Raw genomic sequence first — 12,562 nt, 5'->3', positions numbered from 1 at the left:
AGTCTTACCCACATTAACTCTCAACTTCCTTCTCTCACATACCCTTCCAAACTCTGTCACTAATCGACCAAGCTTCTCTTCCGATTCAGCAACTAGTACAGTATCATCTGCAAACAACAACTGATTTACCTCCCATTCATGATCAATCTTGTCTATCAGTTTCAATCCTCAACCAAGCACTGGAGCATTCACCTCTCTCACCACTCCATCAACTAACAAGTTGAACAACCATGGCAACATCACACATCCCTGTCTCAGCCCCACTCACTGGAAACTACTCGCTCACTTCATTTCCAATCCGAACACATGCTTTACTACCTTTGTAGAAACTTTTCACTAATTGCAACAACCATCCACCAATTCCATACAACCTCATCACATTTTACATCGCTTCCCTATCAACTCTATCATACGCTTTCTCCAGATCCATAAACGCAACATACACCTCCTTGCCTTTTACTAAATATTTCTCGCATATCTGCCTAACTGTAAAAATCTGATTCATACATCCCCTACCTCTTTTAAAACCACCCTGTACTTCTAATATTGCATTCTCTGTTTTATCCTTAATCCTATTAATCGGTACTCTACCATACACTTTTCCAACCACACTCAATAAACTAATACCCCTTGAAATACAACACTCATGCACATTTCCTTTACCCTTATATAGTGGTACAATACATGCACACACCCAGTACAGTATACTGGTACCATTGACAACATAAAACACATATTAAACAATCTCACCAACCATTCAACCATTCCTTTAACATCTCGGCACTCACACTATCCGTACCAGGTGCTTTTTCTATTCTCATTCCATCTAGTGCTCTCCTCGCTTCCTCTCTTGTAATCTCTCTCTCATTTTCATCTCCCATCACTGGCACCTCAACACATGCAACAGCAATTATATCTTCCTCCCTATTATCCTCAACATTCAGTAAACTTTCAAAATATTCCTCCCACCTCTTCCTCACCTCCTCTCCTTTTAACAACCTTCTATTTCCATCTTACACTGTCTCTTCAATTCTCGAACCACCCTTCCTTACTCTCTTCACATCTTTCCAAAACTACTTCTTATTCTCTTCAAATGAACAACCCAATCCCTGACCCCACCTCCAGTCAGCCACCCTTTTTAACTCGGCTACCTAACGTTTTACTTCCACATTTTTCCCTCTATATCTTTCATACTTCTTTACACTATTATTCTGCAGCCATTCTTCAAATGCCCTCTTTTCTCTTCCACTTTTGTCTTCACTCCTTCATTCCACCATTCACTACCCTTCCTGATGCTTCCTCCAACAATCCTCTTGCCACACAGATCACTTGCAATCCCTAACAAAATTTTCTTATACTAACTTCCACTCCTCCTCTAAATTACCAGTTTCTCTCGCTTTCACTCTGTCATATCCCCTTTCTAACCTTTCTTGATATTCACTTTTTACCGTATGTTTTATTAACTATACAACCTTCACTACCTCCCTTTTACATCCCCCCACTCTATTCCCTCACTCTTTTACTACAACTAATTTTCTTTCCACCAAAAAATAATCAGACATACCGTTAGCCATACCCCTAAACACGTGCACGTCTTTCAGTCTTCCAAACATTCTTCTAGTTATCAACACAATCCATTAATATCTTTTCCATTTGCCACTCTTACCCATATATACTTGTTATTATCTTTCTTTTTAAAAAAACAGAACTTATAACCATCTCTTTCTCAACATACATATCTACTAGGCTCTCACTGCTCTCATTTTCACCTGGTATGCTATACTTCCCAATGACACCTTCTACCTCTCCAGCACCATTTCTTCTATCCAGTCCGCCTACAATCTTGAGTTAATTCATTCCAGAATTCATTCCACCCTTCACTTTTCTCACAACCTGGCCCATACACACTAACAAAATCCCAACATTCCCTACCCAACCTAACTCTTACCCACACTAATCCAGATGATATCTCCTTCCATTCCACTACTTTACTGTCATCCATTCACTCAGCAATAAAGCCACACCCTCTCTTGCTCTTCCTCTCTTAATCCCAGATACTCGGTCTATCTTTAAACCAAACATCACTTCCCCTTCCCTTTTAACTTTGTCTCACACAGAGCCAATCTATTCCATCCTTCTATTCCTAACATACTTCCAATCTCACATCTTTTACTCTCTATCATACTACATCCACCTACATTCAGACACCCCAAAACTAGAGTGCGGGGAGCTGTCACTCTTCCCCCAGCTCCATCCCTTTGATGTCTCACAGGAATATAAAATACAGGAGAGGGGGCTTCCCAGCCCCCTTGTCCCGTCCCTTTTACTCGCCTCTCACGATACGCAAGGATACGTTGGCGCTATTCTAATTGTTGCTATGCCCCCAGCGGCCACAGTATTAACAGGTACATGTTTAATCATTGTACTGTATATGGAATGTCATCAGGTGCAGGGACTGTATCACTACAAGTACTGTAGCAAGTGCAGAATCAAATTCCCTTTCAGTAAAAGGAGCATTGTAGGATTCCTCCTTTTCTGTTGTAAAATTAAGCATTTTCTGTTCTTCAATGCCTCTATACTGGTGACCAGGAGCTATTTCACACCTGCATGATACATTGGAGAAATGATCGGCCAAGGCATTGCTAACCTCAGTTGCCCAGTCACATACTGACCATTCACCCTCAACACTGGTGGTAGGTTGGGGGTAAATTTGCCTGCTATCTTTTTTTTTTCCTCCATACAAAAGATAGTGGTGTTCTGCTGTTGACTGAGGACACAAAAGATAACTAAGAGTGGCGCCTAATTTCTTTCATGGCACGATGAAACTGTGCTTTGCATTTTTTGTATACAGTATTATCAAATTCTCTTCTGTACAGCATCTACGCAATCAGGTCAAAGATTTTCTTGTGGCTCTGTGTAGGGCAGGTAGTTCTGAAAACCACCAGGGAACTGTTCGCCGCTTGAATAACTCTGTGTTTTTTTAAATCGAATTGACTCCTTCTGTATGGAGAGTTCCTTTCAGCAAGTCTATGGAATCATCAACACTATCAAATTGTTCTTCATTTCCTTCAATTTTGCTTAGTTCCAGAAATCTATCCCAATCTGTCTTTTCATTGTCCCATTGTGACAATCTTTGTAAAGTTGGATTATTGTTGGTGTGTATAATGATTTATGCATGATCACTAGTATGCCAATCATCTAATATTTTCTCATTTAAATTAAGAAAGCAGTCAGAGCTTGCAATTGATAGGTCAATACATGCCAAGATACCCATCTGGATATAAAAGTCTGTGGGCTCTCCCGTATAAGGAGTCCTACATCTTCATTCTCTACAACTGATTATATAATATTACACTTTGCATTTGGTAAAAGGTCTACCATTCAAATTAAGAGAAAAGGTTGAGGGAGTTGTTGAATCACCTCTACTAAATTATCAGAAGAGATGTTATCATTTTGAGGCCAATAAAGAGAGCAAACTGTGTATTTTCTCCATATATTTGTTTGTACAACCACTGCCTGCAGAGGGGTACAGATAGACAAAGATGTTTAGGGAACATCTCGATGAACGTATATAAGACTTTCGCCATGGCTCATTTATCATATGGCTAACATACTCTCGAGGACAAGGAGTAATAGCATCGAGCTTGCTTTCCTGTAGACATACAATTATAGGGGAGTGCTCATGAATGAAGAGCTTAAGTTCTTCATATTTGGTCCTTAAACCCTGACAGTTCCATTGCAAAATGGAGAAAAAACTATTGTCTATTTTTCAGAAGCCACCTTGGATGAAGTATTACCATTGGCAATTTTTTCTCTAATACTATTTCCCAGATTTTTCTTTAGGGAGGGTCTTGATATATGGGGTTTTACATTTGTCTTTTCCTTGGTGTCATTTTTATCTATTAGTTTAAGGGGATGGTTGACCTCAACGTAAATTTCGGAAGATTGTATCCAAATAGGAATTAACTTCAAATTTTTTATACAATTTATTTTTCCTAGATATACAAACCCAAATCATTTATGCAAAGGTCCCACCTCATCCACTCCAGAATTCTTGATGTGGATTGAGTGAAGCTTGCTTTGCAGCAGCACGTAACTATCCAGCAGTGGAATTGCCTAGTAACCTATTGTTTAGTTACCAATTAAGCACCTTTTCATTCTTTCTGGTCGTAGAAAATAGTCATAGGTGAGTAGCTAATTTGAGATAACACAAGTTTTATGGCCAAGTTACTTTGGATATAGCAAGATAAAACTAGTAAAATCATGGATCCAATTTTGATATGAGAGGGCAATTGTATAAATTACAAAGACAAGAAGCTGAAAGTTTATTAGATGTAATTAATGTAAGATGATACATTAGATATACTGTGCCAAAAGAACCAGAATCTTTGAGCTAAACTAAGACAACTAGCTCACTCATGTCTTCTGATCTAACCTAAGGTTTCAGCTTCATCAAAGTTACCATTCTTTCATTTATCCATGGGAGCATTCTCTATGATTCAAGATTCTCAGAGGCTTATGGCCTCTGTCACATTTGGTAGGTAATTGCACTCTGTGCCACTATTTTCCCTCTCAGAAGTATTCAGTGGCAGTATGGTGCTCCCAAGTTACAGCATTCCAGACTATCATGAAGCTTAACGTGGTCATCATAATTCATTATGTAAGAAACTCAACCTGTTAAGTTACTTTACATATCAAGGGCTTTTATCTCACAAGCCCAACTCTTTGCATGTCTGAGAAATAAGCTTAAGCGAGTCAAATCAGTCTCACGTGGATCTTGCAGATCTCGATTAGCCACTCGGGGGTTATTAGAAACTCGATCCATTTCACCTAAAGGTTTGAAGGTTTTAAATAAAGACCAAAGGCCAGGGAAGGTCATTGTAATTGTACAGTGTCCCAAAGATTGTACATGATTTTGGCTAATAATTATGTCCCTTTGAGTAAGCAAGGTGGAATTAGAAGCAGGTGGTTTGTCATGAAACCAAATGCAGTTGAAAAAAGACGAATTTCCCATTTTTCATTCAGCCCATTTTTTTTTATGAAATTTCTCCCTTCAAACCTATTATTTCTCCCAATTTATTGATAAAATGGCATAAAAAATGAGGCCATTTCCTACCTAGGAACCCAGGATCTGTTATTGCATGCAGAATACAAATAGCCGATAGCTATTTTTGTATAAAAAATAATCTTTATAACATTAAGTAATATGTGATGTTAAATACTCAGTTGATGTGATGTAAATGATTGATACAGTATTGTACTAATTATAGGTGCTGGTGATGTTCTTCAACAACAATATAATATAGCAGCAGAAAAGCAAAAGTCCTGGGATGCTGCCCGGACCCGACACATAACGTGCAGTGGTATGACAGTGGGTGCCCTTTGCCATCATTGGTATGTGCAAATAGGTTTAGAAGTATGGATTATCATAGTTGTATTTAGTACATTTCACTTCCTGTTTCAAATGATATTGACCATTACCGATTATTTTGTAATGCTAATGTTTTAACTAACATTACAAATAGATGCTCATTCTCTTTTCTGGGTCGACCTGTGACTGCCGGCGAAAAAGTCCTTCTTTGTACTTTTTCTGATATAAATCTTCCAAATATACCAGAGAAAATTAAAAGCATGGAATGCAGAGGTTACAACCCTCGCGCGAGTACCTTGTTGGTGTCGTATATCTAACAAGGGCGTTTGTAAAACACTATTCACAGGCTGTCTTCCATTTAGATAATCCCTTCATCAAAGGGGGAGGGCCGTGACAGGCCCTAGAGAATACAGTTGGGTTACCCTACCGACACCTACCACTCGCGCTCACCAGTACATCCTTCTGATTTGGAACTTGCATACAAGTTGAGTTTTTTGGGCACAGTGTTTTTTCGAAGAGTTTCTCGTTATTTCAACATGACTGACGTTGCTACTTCACCCTTACCAATGTTAAGTACCATAGTTTGTTTTGGCAGCTTTTGACAGTACCGGGCATTTGTTCTGTTTCCAATATGGTGGTTTTTAGTTTTGGAAGCGATTGTCCTGCCGAGGTATCGGCAGCCATTTTGGGTTATGTTCGCTTCGGTAAATATTCTAGTTATTTATGCCCATCTGGTACTCTGTCATCTAGGTTATATCACTTACTTTTTTATGGCCTTTTTTGTGTTATCATTAATTTTTATTAGTTTTTACTATGGTATTTATTTGCTTGCAAGTCCAATTTGGACCTACGAAGAATAGCGATTTAAAGAATAGCGAATTAAAGTTTAGCGATTTAGTCTGTTAGTTTGTACTCGCCTCAGAGGCTTCGATTTAGACTATATCCTTGTTTATTTGTTACGTTGTCGTTATTCTTCGTTCTTGGTTATTACAATTACTAAGAAAAGCAATAAATTTTATTAATTTTCTTGTTTTATTGTGTGATGTTAGTTTTTTATTATGTAACCTTGAGAGCGAAAACAGAGACTGCTCGTTCCCTGTTCTACAGATATGAGTTATCCCTTCTCTCGTTTTCTTTGTTAGCTCGAGTAAGAGAGGTGAATTTCCCGTTCTCCGTTTTTATACGATCACGAGTTATTCAGGCCTCCTCTTAGTATCAGAGTTGATGATAGTACGTTTAATATTATAAACGTTTTTATTGATGTGGTTACTGTTAATATAGCTAACACTATTAATAGGTACGTTAGTGTACGAGTCATTAATGGGGGTCGTTTTATACCGACACCCTTAGCTCCGCCTTGAGTTATGCTTAGCTCCGCCTTGAGTTATGCTTAGCTCCGCCTTGAGTTATGCTCCGCTATAATGGATACTCATTGGGTGAGAACTAGTTATCGTACAGGAGCAGATTTTTGGAGTGCAACGGTGAAATCCGGCACTCGGACTCCGGCTGAAGCCTTTTACACACGAACCTTTGTCATGTTTGATCATAATTACACCGTTACGGCCGGCTTCACGGGAGATAACACAATCATTCATTGAGGTTAATGTTATCGTACCGGGGACGGTCACGATATCACGGTGACGGGCCTTTGCTACCGGATCTCCAGTACAAACAGAGATCAAGCAGACGTCCAGAACCGGAGTTAACAATGTGATACCGATGAAGACTTCACAGTTTCATTATTACGGTCCCTTTTTCATCGAATCTCCGGCTTCATTGGAGATAACACAAACATTCAGTATTAGAGAATGTTATCGTACCGCTGAGGATCACGTTTTCACGATGACGGACCTTTGTCACTGGTTCTCCGTTATAAACAGAGATCAATCAGACGATCAGAATCAGGGTATGAACCCTTTTTCATGAATAATCACAATATCGTTATTACGATCCTTTTCATCGAATCTCCGGCTTAACCGGATATCGTACAGGCGATCAGCATTGAGGTTAATATTAGTTTTCCTCTGGTGTTCACGTTGTCACTATGACGGACCTTTGTACCGGAGATTGTTACCGGAGCTCCGGTACAGACAGAGATCACTCAGACCACGGGTGGCCAATCTCTTGTTTTGCTGTAAAGGAAAGGATTTAACATGAATACAAAGTAAACTGTACTTACTTTAATGACACTTTGAATTTGCGTTGGTAATATTCATTAGCTTTTCTTGAAAGTCCCAATAAAAATATATGAACATAACTATGCCTATATTTATGCATATATTTAATTCTAACTATGTATAAATATGGATAAATATCCATACAACATCGTGTTCAAATAGAAATAAATTGGTTATGCCTATATTTATGCATATTCAATTCTAACTATGCCTAGATATGAATAAATATCCATACAACATAGTGTTCAAATAGAAATAAATTGATTGTGCCTATATTTATGCATATTCAATTCTAACTATACCTAAATATGAATAAATATCCATACAACATCGTGTTCAAATAGAAATAAATTGATTATGCCTATATTTATGCATATTCAATTCTAACTATGCCTAAATATGAATAAATATCCATACAACATAGTGTTCAAATAGAAATAAGTTTCCACTCAGTACTGGGAACCGAACGTTGGCCCCTTCTAATGAAGGGCCGGGTCGAGACCAACCATGCCATGAGAGGCTATCTACTGTTCCTTGAAACTCTGGTCAGTGAACAGATGAATCAATAGAATACTAATATCCAGTAAATGATGTTAGACCCGGTTCTGAACGTCTGAGTCAGGGGTGGCCAACCTGTGGCGAATGCGCCAACAGTGTCACATTTCATGAATACAAGTGTCGAACTATACCCCAAAAGATAGTACATTAAATGACATTTCTTTAAAATTGATTTTTATGAGTTATACAGCTGATCCCAGCCTGTGAATAGGATCACTAACCAAAGTTCAAGGAACATCCAGACTTATGTCCCCTTTCTGTTACAGAAGGTTCGCCTACATGGTTCCCGTCAGGATGATGATGAATCTCTCTGGCCTGCAAGAGAGGCTCTCCGCCCTTGGGTATCAAGGTTGGGAAGAAATGCTCCATCTAGAGGTCCCTATCTCCTCAGAGTGTCCTCTCTAAGGTTGGACGACGACCCCATGGACGGGCAGGTAGGTGGGGATGAGTTTTGAGCCTTCAGCTTTGCAATTACCTACGTCACCGACCTAGGACCCTTAAAGGATCCTGATGTTCATGTTACCCTGCATAAACCGTGACTGCTAAAAGCATCACATTCTAGGGAAAACCAAGGGGCTATGACGGAGCTCAAAAGTATGGTGGTGAGTCGGATCCGTTCAGGAACTCGGAAGTTTCCCCCTACAGCCCCAGGCATATCGAAGTAACCTCCTTCGATAAAAACAACGCATAGAGATTTGCCTTACATGTTCCATATATAGATGGTACCATAAATCTGGATGGCATAGACGTCCTCCCTCTGGGGGACCTAGATTTTACTCCCAGGTACTAGAATTCCCGTTCAACGGATTCGTTCGATTGAAAGAGATTGCCTTGGTTAGGTTAGACAAGGTACCGAAGGTAACAGTATTATTTCCTAAAGGGCAGGCCCGATCTGTCTGGACCAGGATGTTGTCAGTCTGGGGGGTACGATAATTCCAAGATCTGTCCTCCCAATTCGACCTACACGTTTGATGGTCTGATCGGGTTAGTTGTGGGAAATACGTTCTGTCTGAGGCCTCTATCAGACAGGAATCGATAGTCGGTTACCCACTCGTCATCACAGCCTTCCTCTGATTCGACGTCTATGCATCCAAATCCCTCTCATCAGGTGGTCTACCTCACTGATTCCCCAGGTACACAGCCCAACCCCGTTGGGATGTTTTACCTGCATACAGCCCTAGATCCGAACCCTTAGGCTCCTCTCGTGGACACCAGAGAGGAAGCTACAGGAGTAGAAGACAGTCTCGCCATCGAGACGGACCTAGGAAAAAGGGGGCTCGGAGAAGGAAAGTACCTAGATTCACCCCCTCACAACGCGGTGGTCCCGGTAGGGGGTAGACTTTACCACTTTCGAGACCATTGGACCTTCGGTCTGTGGGCTCATAGCATAATCTCTAAAGGTTTGAGGTGAAAATGGCCACAAGGTCCTCCTCCTCCACCAGTGACCTTCTCCCAGAAATCCACTCCCATCCTGAAAGAGTACACCACAGGGTTACTCAAGAAGAAGCAATCAAACGGGATCGATCACTGAAGTTCCAAAGCCACCTGTTCACAATTCCGAAGAAAGGCTTGTCGGGATTGGGAGTGGACCTGGACTTGTCAAGCTAAACTCTTACATTCTCTGCGACAAGTTCCGGATGTTGACTATCTCTCAGGTACGGACCTTACTTCCCCGTGGGACCGTCACCACCTCTGTCGATCTTACCGACGACTATTATCTTGCGCCTATAGCTCGAAACTTCTCTTCTTATCTGGGTTTCCGCCTAAGCAGGAAAGCCTTTGTGTTCAAGACATGCCCTTTGGCCTCAACATTGATCCCAGGATATTCACGAAACTGGGAGAGAGAGTGTTAGAACAACTCAGGAACCAAGAGATACAGATCATTGCTTATCTGGCCGGTTGGCTCATTTGGGCCCGGCCGGCCATAGAAGGCAACAGAGCTACGAAGGAATTACTTCAATTTCTCGACAACCTGTGATTTCGGGTCAATCTCCAAAAAATCTCGCCTGCAACCATCAGGCCACTTAGAATGGTTAGCCATTCAGTGGGACCTTTCGAAGCACACGTTGTCTCTCCCTTCCAAAAGGTAAGAGGAATAGTTTCCAAGATCAAAAATTTTCTCAAACACAAACAGGTGTCCGAAGAGCCTTAGAAAGTATCCTCGGACTTTTCCAATTCACTTCAGTAACAGATCTCCTAATAAAAGCCAAACTCAAAGACATCAATCGAGTTTGGAGAAAGAGAGCTACAGTACCTATAAGAGACAAGGTCTCGAAGATCCCCTCTGTCTTGAAAATGAGACTACGCCCATGGTCCGAACCGAAGGACCTCTCCAAATCGGTTCCTCTACAATTCCCACCTCCACAAGTGACATTCCATACAGCCGCGTCTCTAAGTGGATGGGGGGATTACTCCGAACATCAGATGTTTCAGGTTCTTGGTCACTCGCCATGAAACAGTCCCATATCATTGTTCTCAAAGCCATGGCAGTGTTCTTGACCCTGAAGAGAGACTCTCCTCCGGAGTCGACCCACATCAGAGTAGTGTCAGACAGCACAGACGCAGTACACTACGTCAACAGGGGAGGATCCAAGTCACCCAACCTGAATCAGATCCTGGTCACTATCTTTGCCTGGGCAACAGAAGAGAACTGGTTCCTGTCAGCACCTCACCTAGCGGGAGGCCAGAATGTGAGAGCGGACTCACTATCCAGGACGGATCCACTGGAGTCAGAATGGTCTCTAGACATAATTTCATTCCGGTGGATACTCAGGCTCGTTCCAGGCCTCCAGGTAGATCTATTCGCAACTCAGATGAATCACTAACTTCCTTGTTATGTGGCCCCAACCCTGGACCCTCGGGCTTATGCCATGGACGCATTACCCCGGGATTGGAACCATTAGAAGAAGATTTCCCTATCTCCCCCAGGGAATCTTCTAAAAACTTTTACACAAACTACGCTCCTTCCGGGGCGCAGTGGCTTTAGTACCACCTCACTGGCCAAGAACAGTTGGTTTCCTCTCCTCCTCGAGTTGAAACTCAGTCCCATCCGGATCCCGTTCCTCAAACTGACCCGAGTATCCAAACTCACTGTGTCAGATTACTCAAGGATAGCCAAAACTCTGACTTTGTGGACTACAGGAAGTTGGCAGCTCGTAGAGACGCGAACATTGAACCGGAAAACGATCTCTTCATCGAATGGGACAAAAGGGACTCGACAATTCGCCAATATGATTCGGCCGTTAACAACTAGCAGGTCCCCTAAGAGTGCAGACCATACTCGTATGTCCCCGCATTTAGCCATCTCTTTCTTGAGGTTCCTATTTGACAAAGGCCTAACAGTTAGCACTTTAACCACCATCAAGTCAGCTTTGAAGAAGATCTTCCTTGTTGGGTTCAACATTAACCTAGCTGATTCCTATTTCTCATCAATCCCAAAAACATGTGCTAGGCTTCGACCTTCGGTTCGGCCACAAAAGGACTCTTGGTCTCTGATCGGTGTTCTCAAACTTGCGATGGACACGGACAATGAATCCTGCTCTTATATCACTCTTCTTAGGAAGACTTTATTTCTAACGGCTATGGCCTCAGGTGATGGAACATCAGAACTAGCAGCTCTCTCACGAAACCCGGAAAACATAGATTCCCTCCCTTCAGCCGAAGTACTCCTTTTCCAGACAAAGCTTTCCTAGCTAAAAAATGAGGATCCGCAAAATAGGTGCTCCCCTCGGAAGATTATTCTTCATCCCCAGGATTTTTCTCCGTGTACAGTCACACTCTCAAGCCCCTTTTTAGCTAGAACTGCCACCCGCTCGTCTGGCCCCTTGGTTATCAGGGAACAAGGAGGTACTATTTCCATTCACGGTATCAGGCAACAAATCCTCTACTTCATTAAACATACTAATCCAGAATCATTTCCCCAGGCTCATGATATACGGACAGTAGATGCCTCCAACAATGACTTCCAGAACAGGGACTTTGATGATTTAAAAAAATATACGGGTTGGAAATCCCCTATGGTTGTCAAACGCCAATATCTAAAGACCTTACAGGCCCTTAAATACCCGACGATGGCAGAGGGGAGCCTTATCCCTCCCCATTAATCTCCTCTTCTTCCTTTCTTCCATCTCTTCTCTTCTCCCTCCTACCCGCCACTCACACCACGTCGCCGCTCTCCTTGGTAGTTCGTTAGCCCTATGATATTTGTCATGTTTAATTCCTATGGTTTAACTGTTATTGTAGTTACCGTTCCTTTAATGTTTAGATATACTTAGACATGTAAGGTTTGATGCCTTTTGCGATTCGACACTCAGTTGGTTCCTTGTCGTCATTATTATTTAACCTTACGTTCCCTATGTCATTTGGCTGGTTGGTAATTGGACGATTACTTTATTATATCATAGTATTGTCGTACATGGTGATTGTATTCTCCTCATTATGTTATTAATTTATTGGG

At 41.5% G+C, this 12,562-nt stretch overlaps 1 protein-coding gene across 4 annotated transcripts in view; it reads left to right on the top strand.

Moving 5' to 3' along the window:
* Window positions 1-12,562, top strand: part of LOC137647044 (mpv17-like protein 2) — a 101,271-nt gene that overhangs the window by 56,063 nt on the left and 32,646 nt on the right. For all 4 annotated transcript variants that reach the window (XM_068380180.1, XM_068380181.1, XM_068380183.1 and 1 more), the window contains one exon: window positions 5,271-5,394. In XM_068380180.1, the coding sequence (XP_068236281.1) occupies window positions 5,271-5,394 (124 nt within the window). The remainder of the gene's footprint in view (window positions 1-5,270; window positions 5,395-12,562) is intronic.

The sequence above is a fragment of the Palaemon carinicauda genome, chromosome 9 (genome assembly GCF_036898095.1).
Source record: "Palaemon carinicauda isolate YSFRI2023 chromosome 9, ASM3689809v2, whole genome shotgun sequence".
Taxonomy (NCBI): Eukaryota; Metazoa; Arthropoda; class Malacostraca; order Decapoda; family Palaemonidae; genus Palaemon; species Palaemon carinicauda.
The sequence above is the reverse complement of the archived record's forward strand: the minus strand, read 5'-3'. Positions and strand labels throughout refer to the sequence as shown.